This window comes from Pristis pectinata, chromosome 11 (assembly GCF_009764475.1).
Source record: "Pristis pectinata isolate sPriPec2 chromosome 11, sPriPec2.1.pri, whole genome shotgun sequence".
In the NCBI taxonomy this organism is placed as follows: Eukaryota; Metazoa; Chordata; class Chondrichthyes; order Rhinopristiformes; family Pristidae; genus Pristis; species Pristis pectinata.
Window position 1 is genome coordinate 61,780,527 of NC_067415.1, and position 24,524 is coordinate 61,805,050.

Here is a 24,524-nt window from a genome sequence, read left to right on the forward strand (position 1 = left end):
TCAGGGCCTCATCTCTTTTCCTACCTATGTCATTGGTACCAATATGTACCAAGACCTCTGATTGTTTGCCCTTCCCTTCAGAATGCTGAGGACCTGATCCGAAACATCCCTGACCCTGGCACCTAGGAGGCAACATACCATCTGGGACTCTCTTTTACATCCACAGAATCTCCTGTCTGCCCCCCTTACTATGGAATCTCCTATCACTACTGCTCTCCTCTTCTTCCCCCTTCCCTTCTGCACCACACAACCAGGCTCAGTGCCAGAGACCTGGTCACTGCAGCTTTCCCCAGTAGATTGTCCCCCCAACAGTATTCAAAGTGGTATCCCTGTCATTGAGGGGAATAGCCACAGGGTATTCTGCACTACCTGCCTATTCTCCTTCCTTCTCCTGACTGTCACTCAGCCACCTGCCTCCTACAGCTTAGGAGTGACTGCCTCCCTGTAGCTCTTATCTATGAACTCCTCATTCTCCCATAGGAGCTGAAGGTCATCCAGCTGCAGCTCCAGTTCCCTAACATGGTCTGTAAGGAGCTGCTGCTGGATGCACCTCATGCAGACGTAGTTATCAAGGAGACTGGAGGTCTCCCAGAACTCCCACATCTCACAAGATGAACACACCACTGACCCCAGAGCCATGCTAACTACTCTGGCATGGCACTCAAGGAATAATAATAAAAAAAGAAATTTAGCAGAGACTTACCTTTGCCTCCACCACTTCTCACTGACTCCTCAAGCCAAAACCTCAGTCCTCCACTCTAACAATGGGCATTCTACTGATACCTACCTTACTTTTATTTGCTGCTGTTAATCAGCCAATCAACTGGTAACAATTTGCAAATGTGCCTCGCTTCAACTCTTGCAAGGTGGAACTCAAGCACACTCGCCTCTTTTCAAAGCTCCTGCTCCAAATCTTTATCCATTTTATTTTATTTTTTCTCACTAGTTATACTCTTGCAATCTACTCTTTCTTGATCAATTTCTTGGTTATTCGTTGATGAGTTCATAACCTCTTCCAATCCTCAGGTTTACTGCTTAATCTGGCAGATTTGTAAACATTTTTCATTGATTTAATATTATCTTTAATTTCTTGTGTGGTTGGACCATTTGGACCATCTGTTTAACTATTGTATATCATGTCCTATTTCTTGAAATGGTAGCCATTGTCTGTCCACTATTGTGCACTTTAATGTTGTTTTTTTGAGGATGTAACCAGGAAAATAGACGAGGGAGATTCAGTGGATGTTGTATACCTCGACTTTCAGAAGGCATTTGATAAAGTGCCGCACAGGAGATTGGTGGGTAAAATTAGGGCTCATGGAATTGGGGGGCGGGTATTAACATGGATAGAAAACTGGTTGGCGGATAGGAAACAAAGGGTAGGGGTGAATGGATGTTTCTCAGAATGGCAGGCCGTGACTAGTGGGGTGCCACAGGGCTCGGTGCTGGGACCGCAGCTGTTTACAATCTATGTTGATGATTTAGATGAAAGCATTGTGAATAACATTAGCAAGTTTGCTGATGATACAAAGTTGGGTGGCAGTGCGACATGTGTAGAGGAAGTTAGGAGAATTCAAGGTGATTTGGATAGGTTGGGTAAGTGGGCAGATACTTGGCAGATGAAGTTTAATGTGGATAAGTGTGAGGTTATCCACTTTGGGAGCAGGAACAGGAAGGTGGATTATTATTTGAATGGTGTGGAGTTAGGTAAGGGGGAAATACAAAGGGATCTAGGAGTCCTTGTTCATCAGTCACTGAAAGTGAATGAGCAAGTGCAGCAGGCAGTGATGAAGGCTAATGGAATGTTGGCCTGTGTTACAAGGGGAATTGAGTACAAAAGCAAAGAGATTCTTTTGCATTTATACAGGGCCCTGGTGAGACCACTCCTGGAGTACTGTGTACAGTTTTGGTCTCGAGGGTTAAGGAAGGATATCCTGGCTATAGAGGGTGTGCAGCGTAGGTTTACGAGGTTAATTCCGGGAATGTCGGGACTGTCTTATGCTGAGAGGTTGGAGAGACTGGGATTGTACACGCTGGAATTGAGAAGATTGAGAGGAGATCTGATTGAAACATACAGGATTATTAAGGGATTGGACAAGATAGAGACAGGAAATATGTTCCAGATGTTGGGGAAGTCCAGGACCAGGGGGCATGATTTAAGAATAAGGGCTAGGCCATTTAGGACAGAGGTGAGGAAAAACTTCTTTTCCCAGAGGGTTGTGAATTTGTGGAATGCACTGCCTCAGAGGGCAGTGGAGGCCAATTCTCTGGGGACTTTCAAGAAGGAGCTAGATAGGTTTCTTATAGATAGGTGAATCAAGGGATATGGGGACAAGGCAGGAACAGGATATTGATTGTTGAGGATCAGCCATGATCTCAAAATGGCGGTGCAGACTCGAAGGGCCGAATGGTCTACTTCTGCTCCTATTGTCTATTGTCTATTCGCAATCTTTCATAGTCAATGATCCCTCATGCCTTCATAGTTTCTTTCACTTAGAATCATGGTTTCCAATTGAACATAGAACATGGAAGACCTACAGCACAATTCAGGCCCTTCAGCCACAAAGCTGTGCTGAACATGTCCCTACCTTAGAAATTACTAGGCTTACCCATATCTCTTTCAAATTTAATGTAAAATTCTGCTACATTACAGTCACTCTTTATTGGGACATATTCTTTGTATCGACTACACTTTTTATTTAACAAGATTATTAATTACAACTTTGTTACACAGCACCAGATCTAATTCTAATTCCACACCTAAAGCTGCTGAGCCAAGATCCCTACAAACTACTGTTGTCCTCCCTATTTAGCTCAACTCCTTTCCCTTTTTACCCATCCTTTCTGAATGTTGAATACACCAGAATAGTTAATTCCTGACTTCAATCTCCCTGAAGCCATGTTTCCCAATGGCAATTAAATCATACCCATATGTCCCCTTGTTCATTCATCTTGTTGCATTTACAGCATTTAGCCCTCCACTTCTTTCTGCAACAAAGATCCAACCAGTTCCTCACCACGAACATTCTCATCTGCCTGCCAGAACTTATTCTTGCCCTGAACAACTTCTATTTTGACTCTCCCACTTCCTACAGATCAAAGGTGTGTGGGCCCCATCTATGCCTGAAATTTCATTGGCTATATTAAGCAGTCCTTGTTCTAAACCTCAACACCTTACATTGATGACTGCATTGATGCTGCTTCCTGCACCTCTGTGGAACACATCAATATTATCAACTTTGCTATTAACTTCCATCCCACTCTGAAATTTCAATTAAACCATTTCTGCTTCTCCTTTTCTCTTCATTTTCTAGATCTGTCTCCATCGCAGAAGACAGACCATCCACTGACTTTTACTATAAACTCACTGACTCCCACAGCTACCTGGACTATATCTCTTCCCACCCTGTCTCTTGTAACAAAGCTATCCCTTTCTCCATCAGAACATCTGTAATGTCATTCTGTTTCAGGAAACGTGACTTTCTTTCAGCTGTGGTTGACGGAGCCCCCCTTTGCATTTCCTCCATTTCTCAGACCTGCTCTCAACCCCCTCCCTCCAAAGAGAACAGAGCTGGAGTTCCCCTAGTCCACACCTTTCACCCTACCAGCCTCCTTATCCAGCACATCATCCTTTGTCATTTCTCCAGCTGCCATGGGATCCTGACACTAGCCACATCTTCCCCTCTCCACCTGCTTCTCCCTTCCACAGGGATGACACTCTCCAATCCCTAGTCTGCTCATCCCTCCCCATGCACCGCTCCCTGACTCTTGGCACATTCCCCTGCAACTGTCAGAGGTGCAATGCTTGATCCTACACCACCTCTCTGATTATCATCCAGGGACCTAAACAGCCCTTCTAGGTGAGGCAAAGATTCATGTATACCTCCTTCAGCTTCGTCTACTGCATTTGGTGCTCCTTATTTTGCCTCAGCTACATCAGTGAGACCTGCACGCTACCTGTAATGGCCATCATGAGCTCCTAGTTGCATGCCATTTCAGCTTCCCTTCTCACTTGCACAACAATCTGTCCATCCTCAGCCATGTCCACTGCCTAAAGCAAACTAGAAGAACAGCTGGGTAGTTCACCTAGGAAGTCTACAACCCAATGGTATGAACAATGAATTTTCCAGTTTCAGATGACGCTCACCTCCTGTGTTCACCCCCTCACCATTTCAATCCACCTTTTGTCCTCCCATTTTTATTCCCTTTCCTAGTCAACCAACACCATCCCCCCACTCCAGACCCCATCACCCATTTTCATCCCCTTCCCCCTCCTGAATCCATCCTTCTCCCCTCCTTGGTCCACCTATCACCCATGTCTCACCACTCCCCTGTCCTCATTTTACCAACTATCATCCGTCTCCATTCTGTCCCAATGCAGGGTCTCAACCTGAAACATTGACAATTCCTTTCCCCCAACAAATGTTGCTGAACCTGCTGAGTGTTTCTAGCTACTTGTTTTTTTTGCTCTAGATTCCAACAGCTTCAGTCTCTTTTGTCTCCATATTACTACACTCGGACCAATATCCCATTTACCTTTGTTTCTAGGACTACTTATTTTGCTTACTCTTTCACTTCCAGTTTTTTCTTTTTCTCCTAATCTTGCTCTCAGATTCCCATCCCTTTCTCAAGGTAGTTTAAGCCATTCCTTGCAAGCACTGGTAAATTCCTCTGCTAGAATATGGGTCCCAGTCCTGTTGAGGTGGAACCCAACCCACCTGCCTCAGAAATGATTCCAATATCTCAGAAATCTAAGCACCTCACTCTTGCACCTATGCAGCTGGCTGCCAAGATGGGGGAAGAAAGAAGCTACAGACAAGACAGTAATAGCAGAGTGAAGAGTCACATTAAGATGCTCACAAAAAATTTGAGCAGGGGAAGGAAGATGAAGGCAAGAACACACTCAATGCAAGAACCCTAATTGGTCATTTAAACCACAGCATAGTTTAGCAAACAGCTTCAATCATTGTGATACAAAAAGTAACTGCCACAGTTATAGTAACAAAATGGTTGCAGTATAAGTGATTTTGAGGAAGTTATTCAACATAAAATGGACTCAGCCTTTTCCAAAAACAGCAGCCTGAATCTTTCAATGTGCTTCATAATCCATACACAGCCTTTACATCTTATGCCAAAAATCTGCTCGCTCTTGAATTAATCTCATCAGAAGCTTTAAATGCTTCATAATGGCAAAAGATTCAAATCTTACCTGCTCTATGAAGTGAGCTAACAGGTGTATCAAACTTAGGGATGAGAAATAAGCATTGACTATTGCAGCTATGACCACATCCTGGAGCATTAAAATATAAAAAATGTAACTCCCTATTTTGCTTGTGTTCATCAATTTCAGAGCAATTAACAGCATACTAACTGAATTTAATTCTCACACATGGCATATTGTTCAATTTTAGACATGAAATTCATGCTTCCAGTCCTATTCATTCAACCCTATTCAAATCACATTTGAGCAAGTAGGAAATGGAAGGAATTGCAAATAACCCCAGAGTCGAGGCCATAGAATGGAGTTTTAACAAGATATTTCTTGAAACTGCAGAACAAAGCAGATCCAAATACCTTGAATGCTGTAGATTGTTTTAAAAGAACAGAGAATAGATTAAAAATAAAAAAAAAATACAGATACTAGAAATCTGAAATAAGACAGAAATTGTTGAAAACACTCAACAGGTCAGGCAGCACTGTGGAAAGAGAATTAGAGTTAATGTTTCAAGTTGAAGATCCTTTGTCAGTTTGTTGTAAAAGTCTGAAATGTTAAATGTCTTCTTTTTCCTCATTTTATTCTTGTTTAAGAACAGATTGCCATTTGGCATTGTCTATTGCAATGGAAAAAAATATATTTGACCTCTAATTCCAGGTGACTTCTATGGGTGTGAAATAGCAACAAATTGAAAATATTAACTTGGGATTCTTATATTTCAGCAGAACCAACAATTCCACAAATTTATGAGGAATTAAGGTATTTTGCGCCAAACAAACTACACCTGGCAAGTATTTTTTTTTTCACCAATTAAATCATGCTATTTAATAATGTAAAATGATTTTTAACCATACTATCAAAATTTGCTTTGATATCTACTCCCTATTGCAGAGGCTTGTGCTTTATAACAAGTGGCCTAGAAATGCAACTTTGAAAGTGTAAAAGAGAAACTGTGTAAAAGAGAAACCAGCCTCACACTACAGTTTAAACTCCCCCCACCACCACCAATAAAGCTATAACCTCTAGTATTTGACATTTCCACCCTGGGGAAAAGAAACTTTTGACTATTTACCTTATCTATGCTTCTCATAATTTTATATACTTCTCTCAGGTCGCCCCTCAGCCTCCATCACTCCAGAGAAAACAATATAGGTTTGTTCAACCTCACCTTATAGCCAACACTCTGTAATCCAGGCAACATGATGGTGAACCTCTTTTGTACCCCCTCCTAAGCCTCCACATCCTTTCTGAATTGGGATGATCAGAACTCGACACAATACTTAAAATGGCCTAGCTTTATACAGCTGCAACTTAACATCCTAAAATATTTTATGGTAATTACAACTTTGTTGTACACCAATCCCCAAAGAGTCATAGCATCATTGAGCATAGAAGTGGGCCCTTTGGCTCAACTGGTCCATTCCGACCAAGATTCCTATCTAAGCTAGTCCCCTTTTTTAAGTTTACCTCATATCCAGCTAAACTTTCCTATCTATGTACCTGTCCAAATGTTGTTAATGTACCTGCCTCAAACACTTCCTCTGACAGTACTTTCCATATACTGACAACCCTCTGGGTGAAAAAGTTGCTCCTCAGGTTCCTATTAAATCTCTCCCCTCTCACCTTAAACCTATACCTTCTAGTTCTTGATTCACCAGCCCTTGGAAAGAGACTGTGCCCATTCACCCTATCCAAGCCCCTCATGATTTTATACCCTCCATAAAACCACTCGTTATTCTCTTACACTCCAATTAAGAAAAATCCCATCCTGCTCAACCTCCCTCCATAACACAATCCCTGAAGTCCTGGCAACATTCTTGTAAATCTCCTCTGCATTCTTTCCAGTTGAATGGCATCTTTCCTGTAGCAGGGTGACCAAAGCTGAATATAATATTCCAAATGGGGCCTCACCAACTTCTTGTACAACTGCAACATAACATCCCAACTTCTATACTCAGTTCCTTGACTGAAGGCCAGCATGTCAAAAGCTGTCTTCACCACCCTGTGTATCTGTGACACCACTTTCAGGGAATCATGTACTTGTACTTCTAGGTCCCTCTGTTCTACAACACTACCCAGGCCCTACTGTTCACTGTGAAAGTCCTACCCTCATTTATCTTCCCAAAATACAACACCTCAAACCTATCAGAATTAAACTCCATTTGCCATTCCTCGGCCCACTTACCCTGCTGATAAAGATCCCACTGTAAATCCTGATAACCATCTTCACTGTCAGTCTACAAAATTTACTCATCATGCTTTGTGCATTCTCATCCAAATCATTGACAGAGATGACAAATAGCAGTAGGCCTAGTACTGATCCCAAGGGAACACCACAAGTTACAGGTCTCTAGTCTGAAAAATAATGATCCACAATCACCCTCTGCTTTCTACTATCAATCAAGTCTTTCTACCTTGCACTCCCCTCGGCAAACAGACAACATCAACACATACAGGACTGAGGGTAGAACAATGGCACAGCTAGTAGAGCCATTGGCTCATGGCTCCAGTAACCTAGGTTGAAGCCTGGAGTTTGCACATTCTCGCTGTGACTATGAATTTCCTCTGGGTGCTCCGGTTTCCTCCTACATTCTAAAGACGAGTGGTTTGGAGGTTTAATTGACCACAGTAAATTGCTGCTTGGGTATAGGTGACTAGTGAAACCAGGGATCTGGGGAGAGTTGATAGAACACAGGGAGAATGTGATTAATTTACAATGAGTGTAAATGGGTGGTTGATGGTCTGGGCAGACTTGGTGGGCCAAAGAACCTGTTCCTAATATATATCTTTTTCTGACTTTCTGATTGGCGCATAGCTCACGTCGTCTCCTCAAGAATTGAGAATCCCTGGACCATAAGACAATTCTGGAAAAAATTTTAAGATCTTCCAAAATAAGCCAAGACAAGTCCTTTGAACCATAGAACAATACGGCTCAATACAGGCCCTTCGGCCCACCATGTTGTGTCGCCCTTCAAACCACACCTAAGACTATCTAACCCCTTCCTCCCACATATCCCTCTAACTTAAATTCCTCCATATGCTTATGTAACAATATCTTGAACTTGTCCAATGTATCAGCCTCCACCACCACCCCAGGCAGCGCATTCCATGCACCAACCTACTCGTTAAAGCCTTTTCATGCTTACACCTTATGTTAGGTGTTAGTTAGGAAACTAGTTAGGAAGAAGAGGGCAGCATACATAGGTGTAAGCAGCAAGGATCGGACAGGGTTTGTGAGGAATATAGAGTAGGAAGGAAGGAGCTTAAGAAAGCGCTGAGGAGAGTGAGAAGGGGAGATGAAAAGGCTTTGGTGAGTAGGGTTAAGGAGAATCCCAGGCTTTTTTCTCGTACGTAAAGAGCAGAAGGATGGCTAGGGTAAACGTAGATCCGATTAAAGACAAAGGTGGGAGGATGTGCCTGGAAGCTGTGGAAGTGGGTGAGGTTCTCAATGAATACTTCTCTTCAGTATTCACCAAGGAGAGGGGTCTTGATGATGCTGAGGACAGTGTAGGTGAGGGTAATGTTCTAGAGTATGTAGACATTAAGAGAGAGGATGTGTTGGAGTTGTTAGAAAATATTAGGACAGATAAGTCCTCGGAGCCTGACGGAATATTCCCCAGGCTGCTTTGTGAGGTGAGGGAGGAGATTGCTGAACCATTGGTTAGGATCTTTGAGTCCTCATTGTCAATGGGGATGGTACCGGAGGATTGGAGGGTGGCGAATGTTGTCCCCTTATTCAAAAAAGGTAGTAGGGATAGTCCAAGGAATTACAGACTGGTGAGCCTTCCATCTGTGGTGGGTAAGCTGTTAGAAAGGATTCTAAGAGATAGGATCTATGAGCATTTGGAGAAACATGGACTGATTAGGGACAGCCAGCATGGATTTGTGAAGGCAAGATCTTGCCTCACAAGCCTGATGGGGTTCTTTGAGGAGGTGATCAGGAAGATTGATGAGGGTAGTGCAGTGGACGTGGTCTATATGGATTTTAGTAAGGTGTTTGACAAGGTTCAGCATGGTAGGCTTCTTCAGAAGGTCAGAGGCCAAGGGATCTGGGGAAGCTTGGCCATGTGGATTCAAAATTGGCTTGCCTGTAGAAAGCAGATGGTTGTGGTGGAGGGAGTGCATTCAGATTGGAGGGCTGTGATTAGTGGTGTCCCACGGGGATCGGTTCTGGGACCTCTACTTTTTGTGATATTTATCAACGACTTAGATGAGGGGGTGAAAGGCTGGGCTAACAAGTTTGCAGATGACACAAAGATCGGTGATGTTGTGGATAGTGTGGAGGGCTGTCGAAGCTTGCAGAGGGATATTGATAGGATGCAGAGCTGGGCTGACAAGTTGCAGAGGGAGTTCAATCCAGAGAAGTGTAAGGTAGTACACTTTGGAAGGACAAATTCCAAGGTGGAGTACAAAGTAAATGGCAGGATTCTGGACAGTGTAGAGGAGCAGAGGGATCTGGGGGTTCATCTCCACAGATCACTGAAAGTTGCCTCGCAGGTGGATAGGGTAGTTAAGAAAGCTTATGGGATGTTAGCTTTCATAAGTCGGGGGATCAAGTTTAAGAGCTGCAAAGTGATGATGCAGCTTTACAAAACTCTGGTTAGGCCACACTTAGAGTACTGTGTCCAGTTCTGGTCACCTCATTATAGGAAGGATGTGGAGGCATTGGAAATGGTGCAGATGAGATTTACCAGGATGCTACCTGGATTAGAGAGTATGGATTATGAGGAGAGACTAAAGGAGCTAGGGCTGTTCTCATTGGAGAGGAGGAGGATGAGGGGAGACATGATAGGGGTATACAAGATATTGAGAGGAGTAGATAGAGTGTACAGCCAGCACCTCTTTCCCTGGGCGCCAATGCTCAAAACAAGAGGACATAGCTTTAAGGTATTGGGTGGGAAGTTCAAGGGTGATGTCAGAGGGAGGTTTTTCACCCAGAGAGTGGTTGGTGAATGGAATGCACTGCCTGGGGTGGTGGTGGAGGCTGATACATTGGACAAGTTCAAGAGATTGTTAGATAAGTGTATGGAGGAATTTAAGTTAGAGGGATATGTGGGAGGAAGGAGTTAGATGGTCTTAGGAGTGGTTTGAAGGATGGCACAACATGGTGGGCCGAAGGGCCTGTATTGAGCCGTATTGTTCTATGGTTCTATTGTATACTCCAGATGTGGTCTAACTAGAGTTTTATAAAGCTGCAACATAACTTCCTGACGCTTGAACTTAATACCTCAACTAATAAAGGCAAGCATGCCATATGCCTTCTTTACCACCCAATAAAATCTGCATAACCACTTTCAAGGAGTGTCTTCCCACTTCTCTTCCCACACTATCTCTTGTAAGGATGTTATCCATTTCACCCACTTTCTATGTATCCACTGCATCTGCTCTCAAGCTGAGGACTTCCATCCCAGGACATCTGAAATGGTATCCTGTTTCAGAAAATGTGGCTCTCCTTCCACTGTGGTGATGGAGACCTATCTCACATTTCCTTCATTTCTTGGACTGCTCTCAAGCCCCTCCCTCCAAACAGAACAAAATGTAGAGTTCCCCTCGTCCTCACCTTTCACCCCTACTACGCTCCGCATCCAGCACATCATCCTTTGTCATTTCCTCAGCTGGAATGGGATCCCACCACTAGCCACATCTTTCCCACCCAATCCCATTCCTCCTTCTAGAGGGACCACTCCCAACATGATTCCCTGGTCCATTGCTTCCTCCCTACCCACTACTCTCTGAGCCCTGGTGCTCCCTTCAACTGCAGGAGGAGCAAGATTTGTTCTCGCACCTCCTTCCTCACCACCATTCAGGAATGTAAACAGCCATTCCAGGTCAGGCAAAGATTCAGGTAAACCTCTTCAAACCTCATCTACAGCATTTGGTGCTCTTGATATGCCCTCCTGTGTATTGGTGAGATCAAACGCAGACTACGTAACCGAGTTGCAGAGTACCTGTTCTCTGTCTGCAATGGTCATCCAGCTGCATACCATTTCAACTCCACTTCCCACCCCCACACTGACCTGTCCATCCTTGGCCTTCTCTACTGCCAGGGTAAGACTGAACGCAAACTAAAAGAACAACACCTCATATTCTGCCTGGGTAGTCTACAACCCAATGGTATGAATATTGAATTTTCCAGTTTCAGGTAACCCTTAACTCATGTGTTCCCCCTCTCTCTCCTTTTTGATTCACCTCTGGCCCTCTCATTTTTGTCCCCATTCCCATACCCCCCTCCAGCCCTACATCACCCATTTTATTCCCACTCCCCCTCCTGGTACCATCCACCTACTACCCACCGGATCTCCTTCCCCAACTGGTCCCATCTCATCCTTATACCACTTCCCTAATATTTCCCTCTATAGCCTTCCTCCTCTACTAGATTCTGCACTGGTAGCCTTTGTGTTCCTGCTCATCACCTTCCAGCAACTGTATCCACCTTTACCCTCCCTTCCTCCCACCTACATCCATCTGCTCTTTTTTTTCTTTTCCTTTGTTTGCTGCCATTTATCACCTGCCTGCTTCTGTCTCCCAACTCCACCCCTCCCCCTTTCCTACTTGGGTCCATCTGCCCATCATCCTTCATCCGTCCTTGGTCCACCTATCATTGACTCATCCCCCCTCCTCACCTCTTTATACTGGCTATCTTCCCTTTCCACTCTCAGTCCTGAAAGCAGGGTTTCAACATGAAACATGGACAACTCCCCCCCCCCCCCCCCCACCCCCAGCAGATGCTGTTTGACCTGCTGAGTTCCTCCAGATTCCAGAATCTGCAGTCTCTTATGTCTCTCATGCAATACTATTTTGCATGGTCAGCATGCACGATCTCAGACAATTTTCCAACCCACAGAATCCACTGTTTTATGCTGAATACATTTGAAAACACTGACCTCTTTTGGTAATAATAATATAGTCCTGATATTTAATATTGCCGTTTGAAATGTTCTGTTCAATTATATATTTATTAGTCCAATAGTGGAAATGAAACATCACATTAAATTAGAGTGCCAGAATTTTATGCAATTCTAACAAGTCTTAAAAGTTCAACACTTTGTTAGAGTCATTTAAACCAGTAAAGCACAGTGAATTGCCAATTAATCATTTGAATGATTTCTTTTCCCCAAGAAGTCATAATTGAAACAATTCTTCTTTGATTCAGAATTCTACTTGTATCTCACGAAAAGCATATCCAGAGCCAAATATCATACTGTACTTGGATGGAATTGCTCTTCAAGATGGGGAAAATGGTATGGAAATTTTCCATTTTACAATAGGTATAATTATTAGCTATTGTCCAATGTCACCAATTTAATGGACAAAGAATATGCGAAAGATTGTAGTAGCTTGTCCCTGTGGTACTATGAGCCTACTTCATCTGCTCCATTCACTGGGCACAGTCACATTCTCCTGAACTACCGTGATTCTTCATTAAACGCACAGCTTCAATGACTTGGGTTTGGTCCTGATCTCTCGTGGTGTTTTTGTGCAGTTTTTCCCTGTAACCTTGGGGTTTCTCCTGGTTGCTCCAGTTTCTTCCCACATCCCAAAGATGTGCTGTTTGGTAGGTTAATTGGCTACCTGTAAAAATTAACCTTAGTAGTAGGAGGATAAGGGTGGAGTTTGTGAACATATGAAATGGGTGAATGGGACTGATAGGACTGCTCTGAGAGTCAGCATAGATTTAATGGGCCAACTGGCCTCCTATGTCATAAAATAATTTGAAAGTACTAAAATAATCCTAAGTCGGAAAATATCCTTCTGTATTTCATATCCTTATCCAATGAATTGAAGAAGCTATTAGCTTGCAACATCCATCTTTTTTTGAACTTTGTTTTGCTTATTTATTTTTACCTAGTTTTTAAGTGTTTTGCCTTCATAGGTTTTATAGCTCTGTGCTCAAGAGAGTTATGGCATATATCTTTTTGCTATTGATCGTAAAAGTTCTAGGTGCTCCGATACAGAATTTTTCCAAACAATAAGGTAAAGTAATCTCACAAAAGAGAGTTTTTAATTGATGCTAATTGTAGAAAAGCTCTTTTGGGTGTGCTCTGTTAGCTAATGCTTACTCTGAATCAACAGTGGTCATCTGATCACTGCTATTGTAGAACATTTCTGTTTATGAACTGGCTGTCCTATTTGCTACATTAATGTACAGACTGAATTTCAAAACAAATGAGGCAATAATTCTGAAGTCAAAGTTGAGTTATTTATCATATGCATAGTACAGATGCAATGAAAAACTTACTTGCAGCAGCATCACAGGCACATAGCATTATATAAGCAGCATTCACAAAAGCATATTTTAACATAAATTAAACATAAATTATACACAACTTTTACAACAAAGAACACAATTAGAATAGAAACAACAAGTGCAAAGTGAACAATGTGGTCATGGTGCTGCTAAACTGTAGTGATTAGGGTTTTGTCAGTTGATTCAAGAACCGAATGGTTGAAGGGAAGTAGCTGTTGTTGAACTTGGTGGTGTGGGAGGCTTCTGTACATCCTGGTTGATGGTAGCTGAGAAAATGTGGCATTGCCTGGATGGTGGGGGTCTTTGGATGTTGCCTTCTTGAGGCCTCTGTAGATACTACTAATGGTGGGGAGGGATGTGCCTGTGATATATTGAGCAGAGTCCACTACTCTCTGCAGCTTCTTACGCTCCTGCACATTCAAATTGCCGTACAAGACCATTCTGCAACCAGTCAGGATACTTTCAAGATCAATATCAATTCTTTGTGAGATTCTAAAGTTATAAAGGTGGGACATAAATGGGAGGTTAATTTTTTTCTTCTTTTGATGTTAAGTATGGTCTGTTTTGAGTGTATGGGAATGGTAAAGTTGGGCTTCAAATGTTTTATAGGTACTATTATCACATCTACAGTCTCTGTCGACTCAGATGGCTTGTATGAAGTGAAAAAAAGATTGTCCATGGAGATAACTATAGGCCAATGGAACCTTATGTGGTGCGATGCTGTGTTCTCACTGCCTGGAAATACTAGCAGAGTTATGCAATCTAAAAAGATATATCTGAGTAATTGTAAGTATTTTGGTTATTGGGCAACAATTATATTTTGATTTCTGCTTCTGTGTATTTCCTATTATATCTTTGCACACAGTGCTTGTAATTGAACAGAAGTTGCAGCCTTTTTCATTATTTTTATGTTGTTCAATTACATATTTGAGGTGACCTGAGTTATGGTTTTCAGTGAACATAAATTCACTCAAGCTTGGTTTTAACTTTAAACTGAGCAAAGTAAATTAATTTATCCACTCGTATCTTTCCAGGAAAGGAATCTGCCTCCTTTTCCCAATTTGGCAATTCATGAGACTCTGTTGGGAAATTAATATGGATGTCACTTAAATATCCTCTGGGCAACTAGAGTTGGAAAAAAACAGTACTGTCTTAATAAATAATAAATGATGTGAAAGGTAAAGTCTTCTGAGTGCACCTGAAATATCAAGCGATTGGTTGTAGAACGTCATGCAGATTTTATTTTATCCCCATTTTCTAGAGTCCATTTACAGTGTTATACAGTAACTTCCCTTACTATCAGTAATTGTTCATTTTTAATGTTCCACAGGTTGAAATATTTGAAGCAAATGTGTATGAGCAATGAAATTGATTTTCTAATTTTCTAACACTGCACAGATTGTGCTTTCTCAACTTAAACTTGATCTCTATTGGCCTAAATTTCATACTCCCTAAAGTTCATAACAATTTAAAGTCAGTTAAGGTACAACTGTTCGTCTTTGAATGTTTGACAGTAATTCAATTTTGTTGCCCATTTCCCAAGTAAATGAAGCTATCAGGATTCCATGACTTGCTGACATCCTGGGAAATCATAGATGTGCTGAATTGTTCTTTGTGTATCTGATCGAATATCACTGGACTCTGATCTTCACTCTTGGACTCTGCACAAAAACAGAAAGATTTAAGTAAACTGTCCATCCCATTGCCTTTGACTTTGTACTTACACAGACGCTTTGGTTTCCAATAATCCATCTTCAGAGTAACACTGAATTCTACCTCAGGTGCTTTCAAATGATTTAACGATGCTTACAAAAAGTTATTGGTTGTACAGGTTGAAGGTGATGGGTGATCACCAGGCAGAGCAGTAGATGCAGCAGGTCGGGCAGGTGTTCCGATGGCCTTCCCCTTCCCAAACAGATATATTCATGTTGGATACATTTATGTGGGATGACCTCCTCTGGAAAAGCAAGGGCCATGTTCATTGGCTCTGCTGCACAAGAGGGTGTGGAGTGGAGGGGAAGGGGGGGGGGTGGGTCAGGGGAAGAGAAGGAAAGCTATTGTGATAGGGGATTTGATTGTAAGACTAAATGGGACGGGCTCAGTAAGGCATCTTGGTCAGCTTGGTCAGTTTGGCCTAGGGTGTGTTTGCGTGATATATAACACTCTGACTTTATGACTAAAGGAGCAGATAGACGTATCTAATTCTGTGTTAGATAGTACTAATGTAATCCACTAGATTACAGGTTAGTGAATCTGGCATCAGTAGTAGGGAAGTTATTAGCAAAAATTCTGAGGGACAAGATTCATCTACACTTGGAAAGACACGTTTATTAACAATAGTCATCACAACTTTGATGGTCAACTAATTTGATTGAAGAAGTAACAAAATATATTGATGAAGGCACTACAGTTGATATAGTCTACAGGCACTTCAGTAAGGCCTTTGGCAAGGTCGCAAATGGAAGCTGGTGCAAAAGGTTAGGGCCCATGTAATCCAAGGCAAGTTAGAAAATTGGAACTGAAGTTTACTTGGTAATAAGAATGTGATGGTCAATGGTTGTTTTAGTGATGGGAAGCCTGTGACCAGTGGTATAATTACAGGGATTGGTGCTCAGACCTGGGCTGTTTCATTAATGATTTAGATATGAACTTAGAAAGTATAATTAGTAAGTTTGCGGATGACATGAAAATTGGTGGTGTTGCTGATGGTACTATGTTACAGAATGATATTGATCAGCCGGTAAATTGGGCAGAGCAATGGCAGATGAAATTTAAAAGATAATGCATTTTGGGATGCCTAATAAGGAGATGGCAGGGCCCTAGGGAGTAATGAGGAATGGAGGACCTTGATGTACAAGTCCATAGGTCCTTAAAAGTGGCAGCACTGGTGTACAAGGTGGTGAAGAAGACATACAAAATGCTGGCCTTCATTAGAGGGGGCATAGAATATATGAACTTGGAGGTCCTGGTACAAATTTATAAAACTTTGTTAGGCCACAGCTGCAGTGTTGTGTGCAGTTCTGTTTGCCACACTATAGGAAGCATGTGATTGTTCTGGAGAGGGTGAACAGGAGATTTACCAGGATGTTGCCTGGAATGGAACAATTCAGTTATGAGAAGTGATTGGATAGATGAGGTTGTTTTCCTTGAAGGGTAGGAGGCCAGTGGTGGCGGGGGGGGGGGGGGGTGCAGGGAAGACGGGACCTGCTAAGTATATGCAAAACTATGAGGGGCATGGATAGGATTGATGATGAGAAACTTTTCCATATAAAGTAGACGCGTAAAACCAGAGGGTTTAGGGTTAAGGCAAGGATTAAGAGTGTTAGATGGGAACAGAGGATAAAAATTTTCATCCAGAGGATGGCTGCACTCTGGAATACACTGCCAGAGTAGATGGTGGAGACACGCACTCTCGAATCATTTAAAAAAGTCTCTGGATGAACATTGAATTGCAAAGACATAGAAGACGAAAGACCAAGTGCTGGTAAATGGGATTAGGATAGATGAAATTTTGCCTTGACTTGACTCTGAATGTCTACAATCCCAGGGAATTCCCCCATATCATGGTCAGCAGTGTCTATCTAATAACTCAAATTAATTTATTATCCATCAGTAAATTCTAATTGCCTTAACATGCCATTCATTGAATGAAGCTGAATGGAAACCATCTGAACGTTTACAGATGCTTTCAAACAAAATAAATTTTAGATATAGGTGAACTCATCACTAAGAATGATGTGCTGCCAGAATAAAGACTGTTTATTTCTTTAAGCAAATCTAGTTTTAAATTTCAATCTGATGTATTGAAATCTGAAAACAGTATACACTATGGAAAAATCAAAGTGGTAAGAAATTTTATTTATTAATACTTAGTTGCTTATTTTACTGATATTGCTATCTTCTGGTGTTTGAAATCCCTATAGATAACTTGTCATATTAAAATAATCACTCTTTAGTCCATGTATTCTGAACCAGCCATGGTTTGGTTTATAGGGGCTATGAATTTCCATATGAAATAAGAGTTTTGTAATTGATGTATGAACTAAAAAAGCAGCTGAACTAATGTTGTAAGGTAAAAGTAGAATACAATTGTAATAACTCCTTTTACTTGGACACTTTTTAACAAGTATTGATTTAATTCAATAATTTAGATTTTTTTTGTTTTGGTTAGATTTATCCACAGCATCAGTAAAGCTGAATATATTCAACTCTCAACACACAACAAGCTGGCAAGGTAGGGATACATATTTTATCGTTAACCTTAAATTTCCTTCCTCTGAAAGTAGTATTTCACAGTTCTGTGTGTTTGTCAAGACAAGTGATAATAATTCAGAATTCCTAGTGACAATTTTAAGAACATTTCAAGACATGGGACAGGAAAATGCTGGGGGACCTATTCTGTTGTTTTCCCCTTCCATTTTCACTGGTAAGTAAGAGAGTGTGATTTACATTGAAAAGTATTGGAAATTTGTTGGCCTAGGAAGTCACTCAGGTAGTGCAATATGCTATTGGGTAAACTCTGGTATGTTTATTTATAAATCACAGAAATGGCTAGCTTCTGAAATTGCACCTGGCGCTTTCATGTGTTGGAATATTTGAAATATTTGTGATTTACTTACTATGAAGCAGAAGAAAACTATATGGCCCATTGTATCCATGCCAGCTCACTGCAGATTAATCCCATAACTTTCATTCTCCCTTTTCTTATTCCCTCTCTCATGTCCATCAATTCCCCCTTGATTCTTCTGTCATTTACCTGCACTAAATGACCCAGTTATTGCTTCTTTGGAATGTGGGAGGAAACTGGAGCACCTGGTGTAAACCATGGAGTTACAGAGAGAATGTGCAAACTCCATGGAGACAGCACTGGAGGTCAAGATTGAACCCAAGTCACAGGAGTTATGAGGCATCAGCTCTACCAGCTGTGTCACTGTGCCATCCTATTACTCTGTAATCTTAATTGCTTTGAAAGAGTTCTGCAGTCCTCAACTGAATGTGTCTCAAGATTCAATGCATTCTTCTGCATGATTCACAAACATCATCATGAGGAAAGTCTGCATACAATGAGAAGGTGAATAGGAGGACAGGTGGTGCTGCTTACTCCTGTGGGATTAGATATGACAATAGTGCCATCTCTATTGGATTCATCCTCACAATGACACATGACTTCAGCCTCAGTGCTTCCAGTAATATCTAATACCATTTTCTTCATTTCCTCTGGTTAGTTCAAGCTGCTTCCAGTTGTTGACCATGCTCTCCTCTAAGAATATGCAATTGTGTGATATGCAGTGACAGCCATAGTTAAGTAACTGACAGAATTTGCATCACATGAATTTTGAGTAGAGAATTTCAAAAATGCTTAATGTCTGCAGGTGAAGTGAGGCATATGAATAATATTATGAGTCCTGATTGATGGAACATGTCAGTGGAGATAGGAATTTGACCATAAGGCTCATCATGTAGTTGCTAGGATAGGTCAATAAATTTTTTTTGCAATTCATGCAGATATTACATGCATACATTGCAGTAAAAATCATGCAATTGGACAAATTGAATGCCATGGTCCTGAACATACCTCATGTGCAGCTGATGTTTGCAGAATAAGCACTAAATTATATCAATCTTTGAGAAATGCTGATTTGGGCCACATCCATCCAGTTACCACTCTGAAAAATGCAATAGAACCTGGTGTTGATAGATGTAATAATCTCCCCATATGCATTATCTATAGGGATTCTCAAGTATTTGCAGGTTTGTTAGATATTGAAAAGCTGATGGCATTTCAAACAATGCCACTTTGCAGTTTTTAAGAAAAACAATATGTCTGAATGGAAGAAAATGAGGCCCTTTCTGTCAAAAGTAATGGGGGCTTTTGTTATAGTCTTAATGGGGCCCAGTGTGACTGAGGAAGAACTTGCTTGAAGTGTCAACTTGAGAGAAGAGGCAGAAGAATACAGAAGGAGGTACCTGATACCTGATAGAGGTATATAAAACCATGAGGGACATCGACAAGTTGAATGGTTACAGTCTTTTTCCCACAGTAGGGGAGTTCTAAAATTAGAGGGCATAAATTGAATATGAGAGGGGAACACTTTAAAAGGGACCTGAGGGGCAACTTTTTGCACAAAGATGGTGGTGGGTATATGGAATGAGCTGCCAGAGTAAGTGGTAGACATGGTTAGAATTACAATGTTTAAAAGAAATTTGGACAGGTACCTGGATAGGATAGGTTTAGAGGGATATGGGCCAAATGCAGGAAAATGAGACTAGCTTCGGTAGGCACTCTGGCATGGATGAGTTGGAATGAAGGGCCTGTTTCTGCAGTGTGTAACTCTATGACTCTAAATGTCAAATACTAGAGGGCATAGCTTTAAGGTGAGCAGTGGAAAGTTTAAAGGTGATTTATGTGGCAAGTTTTTACCCAAAGCATGGTACGTGCCTGGAACACACTGCCAGTCGCAGAGGTGGAAGCGGATATAATGGCAACGTTTAAGAGGCATTTAGCAGGCACTTGAACAGGCAGGGATTGGAGGAATGCGCAGGCAGATTTGCAGTTTACATGGACACCTTGGTTGGCACAGACATCTTGTGCTGAAGGGCCTGTTACTGTGCTGTGTTGTCCTGTGCTGTATGTGTGTGCACTGCAGGGATCAGTGCTGGGAACCTCATCGTTTGTGATATATATTAATCATTAGGAGGTATGATTGGTAAGTTTGCAGATTACCTGAAAATTGGTGATATTATGAATAATGAAGATACAGCAGGATATAGATCAGATGGAAAACTAGGTGCAGCATTGGCAGATGGAATCTAATCCTGATAAATATAAGACAATGCATTTTGAGAAGTCAAACACGGATCAGACATATACAATGAGCTAACAAATGTTGATGAACAGAGGGCATTGGGTTCAAGTTCATTGTTCCCTGAAAATGGCAACACAGAGAGGATGGTGAAGAAGTCATATGGCATAAGTTGACACTTAGGATATAAAAACTGGGATGTTGCAATTTTACAAAACACTACAGTTGGAGTATAGTGTGCATTTCTGGTCTAAATGTGATTGCACAATCACAGATGTGATTGCACTGGAAAGAGTGCAGAATTCACCAGGATGTTTCCTGGATTGGAGGACTTACTTATGGGGAGAGATTGGCTAGGTGGGCTCGTGACCTGATAGAGGTATCTATGAGGCCAAGAGGCATGGGTAGGGTAGATAGTCAGAAACTTTTTCCCATGGTAGAGATATCAAAAACACAAGGGGTTAGGTTTAAGGTGTGAGGAAGGAGTTGTAAAGAGGATTTGAGGGGTAAGTATTTTTACACAGTGGTTGATATCTGGAACTCGCTGCCAGAGTCACAGAGACAGAGTCATAGAGTTGTACAGCATGGAATCAGGCCCTTTGGCCCACCACCAAACCAACGTTTTTCCCATCTACACTAATCCCACATGATCATATCCTTCTATGCCTTGACTATTTAAGTGCCAGTCTAAATGCCACTCTCTGTGTAAAATTAAAAAAATACTCAGATCACCTTTAAACCTCTTTACTCTCACCTTAAAACAATGCCTTCTTGTTTTTAGTACCCCTACATAGAAATAAGACATTGACTTGCTGGCCTGTCTCATAATCTGGAGGTAGTGGAGTCAGAAACAATCACTATATTTAAGAGACAAGTAATTTAAATAGGCCAGGTATAGAAGGATAAAGACCTGGTGCAGGCAAATGGGATTGGTGTAGATCAGAGTGGACATGGGCTGAAAGACTCATTTCTGTGCTGTACATCTCTATTATTGTATGAGTGCTCCCACAGCAATAGTCACAGAAGCACCTGCAAGAGGTCAGCAATGGTGTTAAAAGAAATTGAATGACAGTAGAATCACTCGAGACCCAGGTTTATTACAAACATCATTTGTTTGTTGTTTATCACCAGTGGGGAGAAAGCTGCTGAAAATCTCAGGAAAATCTCCACAGAACAAAGGAAGATATCTGTTGTTGTATCTTTTTCCAGTTCATCCCCAGCTGGCATCAAGACCAACAATATTAACATACATTGAGATGAGACCACAGAAATGGAATGTGGTCGAGTCCCATAGTACGCAGTCAGTTCTTCATTTTGTAACATGGCAAGTGACTATTCTCCATCTTGTAACAGATATACTAGCGTACTCATTTTGAGGGCCCGAGAGCCAGGAGAACCTATTCTCCATCTTGCAACATATAGTATATAATAGTGTGTTCATTTCAAGGGTCTGAGAGCCACGAGGTGGAGCAGCTGCAGGAAGCTTAAAAAAGAGCCATTAGTGTGATCATTTCAAGGGTCTGAGAGCCAGGAGGTGAAGCAACAGCAGGAAGCTTAAAAAAAAGCCATTAGTGATCTTATTTCAAGGGCCTGAGAGCCAGGAGGTAGAACAGCAGAGGGAAGCATAAAAAAAGCCATTCTGATTGGTTAAAAGAGCTTTTCAGAAACGCATTACTGATCGGATAAGTGTGAGATATATCAGCCAATAAAAGCCTATTAGAGCAGCCATTGTGAGAATGGACCAGTGGTTGAGTGCTAAGTAAAGAGGCTTTGGCTCATGAGGCTTCAGCAAGGTGATGCTGAGCAGAGGCACAGGGAAGGTTCTTTAAATTATCCCTTTTAGTCTCAAAGCAGTCAGAATGGAAGTTAGGACTATGGCATGTTCCTCCTGCAGGATGTGGGAGATCATGGTGACTTCCAATGTATTTGAGGTCTACATCTGTGGGAAAAATGTCCAGGTACAGCTCCTGACTGACAGCATGAAAGAGCTGGAACTGGAGTTGGAGCTGGATGCACTTAGGATCATCCCAGATGCTGAGAGTACCATAGATAGGAGTTTTAGCAATGTTGGTAACACCTAAGGTACAGGCAAAAAGTAGTTGGGTGACCATCAGGAAAGGAAAAGGGGAGTAGGTACAGAGTGCAGGATTCCCCTGTAGTAATTCCCCTCAAAAACAAGTATACCATTTTGGATATGATGGTGGTGGGGGGGGGGGGGTGGGGGGAATGACTGTTTAGGAGAAGGCAGTAGTACCTACGTCTGTGGCACCAAGGTTGGCTCTGAGGCTCAGTGGGGCAGGCTGAAGGCAGGCAAGACTATAGTGATAGGGGACTTGATGGTTAGCAGGACGGACAGGAGATTCTGTGGCCGCAAAAAGGACTCCAAAATAGTGTGTTCCCTCCTGGGTGTCACGGTCCTGGATGTCACGGAACAATCTCGAGGGGGAGCAGCCAGAAATCATTGTGCACATTGCCAGAAATGATATAGGTAGAGAAAGAAATGAGGTCCTGAGGAGTGAATATAGGGAGCTAGGGAAGAAGTTAAAAAGCAGGACCTCGAGGATAGTAATCTCTGGATTACTTGCAGTGCCATGTGCTAATGAGGGTAAGAATAGGAGGATATGGTTAATGAATGTGTGGCTGAAAAATGCTTACCTTAAATAAAAGATAGCAGATTTGTGCTTCACAAGGCATCTGACACTTTCCCCCACCAACCCTTTCCTGCTGGAGGACAGACTGATGGAGTGCCTTGACACTGACTAAGCCCCCAGGAACTGGTATCCAGATCCATATTGGTAGTTCTTTGAGCTTGCATCACAGGTCTGAAGCTCCAGGGCAGCATTTAGGCTTTGTGATTCTTTTGTCTGTGCTGCTATTGAAAGGTGAGACCTTGGGGATCAAATGTTGCATGATGTTGGGTCCACAGAAGTAGAAATATAGCTGGAAAGCACTGTTATGTTGGAAAGGATGAGCTCCAGGCTTCAAGCAGAGCATTACAGAATGTAAAAACTGGACACCTCCACGCTCCTTGACAATTAAGCAGACTTTCACATAGTCCTTTCAGTGCTCTGAGCAACTGGTTTGGCATGACTTTTGACTTTAGAATTCACCATTAAAATCTTCATCTGAATCCTTGCACTTCCAACCTGGTTCAGTCCACTCAAATCTGGGGATTCGTGCATTCACAGATTATTCTTGATCATCTGAAAAAAACCTATTTTTGAGATGGTGACTAAGTGTGAAGTAAAGTGAGGCAATGTTTTCCTTGCTTTCTGTGGTTCAGTTGCACCAAGATATATCTATATTCTTGGCTACATGACTGAAGAAGGACCCTGGTATACATCTGAAGTACATTCATGGTAAGAAGGTTGGTGTGGAGGGGTGGGGGAGGGGATCATTTAAGAGGTGCATGCTCAGCAAGTAAATTAGAAGAGATTGAGAGATGACAGAAAAATCCACTTTGATAATTAGTGTTAGGCATGAGTTTACAGTCATGCTCAATGAGTTCTGAGCTGCTGCTGGGCATAGACTGTTTGGTGGCTGCTCTAATAATGACCATGGCTGCTCTAATAATGACCAGCACTCTCTATCCCAAGGCACTTACTTGATTGAAATAGCATTGATTACTTCTAATCTGATGTTGGTGGTGATGGTATGCCCCTTATTTCTGCAAGATATGGATGTTTATCAGTAGATGAATTGCAATGTGTGAGTAATGTGCCTGCCATGGTTCTGTATGTAATCTGTGAGGTATGGGTGCAAATGTTGGAGAAACAATGTGCATGTGAAAGCTTAATGTGAGATATGTAGGTTAGGCAAGAATTATGATTGGTATAGATTGTTAGTAGGTGCTAGGCCCATTGTTATTTGGCATCTATATCAATGATTTGGATCAGCATGTACAAGGCATGGTTAGTAAGATTGAAGATCTTAAGGTGGTGTCGTTGACAGTGAAGATAGTTACCAGGATCTACAGAGGAATCTTGATCAGATGGTTAAGTGGGCTGAGGAATGGCAAATGGAGTTTAATTTGGATAAGTGTGAGGTGTTGCATTTTGGGAAGACAAATGAAGGTAGAACATTCACAGTCAATGGTAGGGCCCTGGGGACTGTTGTAGAACAGAGGGATCTAGGAGTACAAGTACATGGTTTACTGAAAATTGATTCACAGACACAGTGTTGAAGAAGACTTTTGGCACGCTGGTCTTCATCAGTCAGGGCATTGAGTACAAAAGTTGGGAGGTTATGGTGTGGTTGT

General features: G+C 41.9%; 1 protein-coding gene across 1 annotated transcript in view; it reads left to right on the top strand.

The window, feature by feature from the left end:
* Nucleotides 1–5,943: 5,943 nt before the first annotated feature.
* The window catches only part of si:ch1073-15f19.2 (T-cell surface protein tactile), a 41,062-nt gene continuing 22,481 nt past the window's right edge, over nt 5,944–24,524 (top strand). Inside the window, exons 1-4 of the mRNA XM_052025938.1 lie at nt 5,944–6,002; nt 12,369–12,456; nt 14,073–14,249; nt 17,635–17,697. Coding sequence (XP_051881898.1) covers nt 14,141–14,249; nt 17,635–17,697 — 172 coding nt within the window. The 5' untranslated portion in view covers nt 5,944–6,002; nt 12,369–12,456; nt 14,073–14,140. The remainder of the gene's footprint in view (nt 6,003–12,368; nt 12,457–14,072; nt 14,250–17,634; nt 17,698–24,524) is intronic.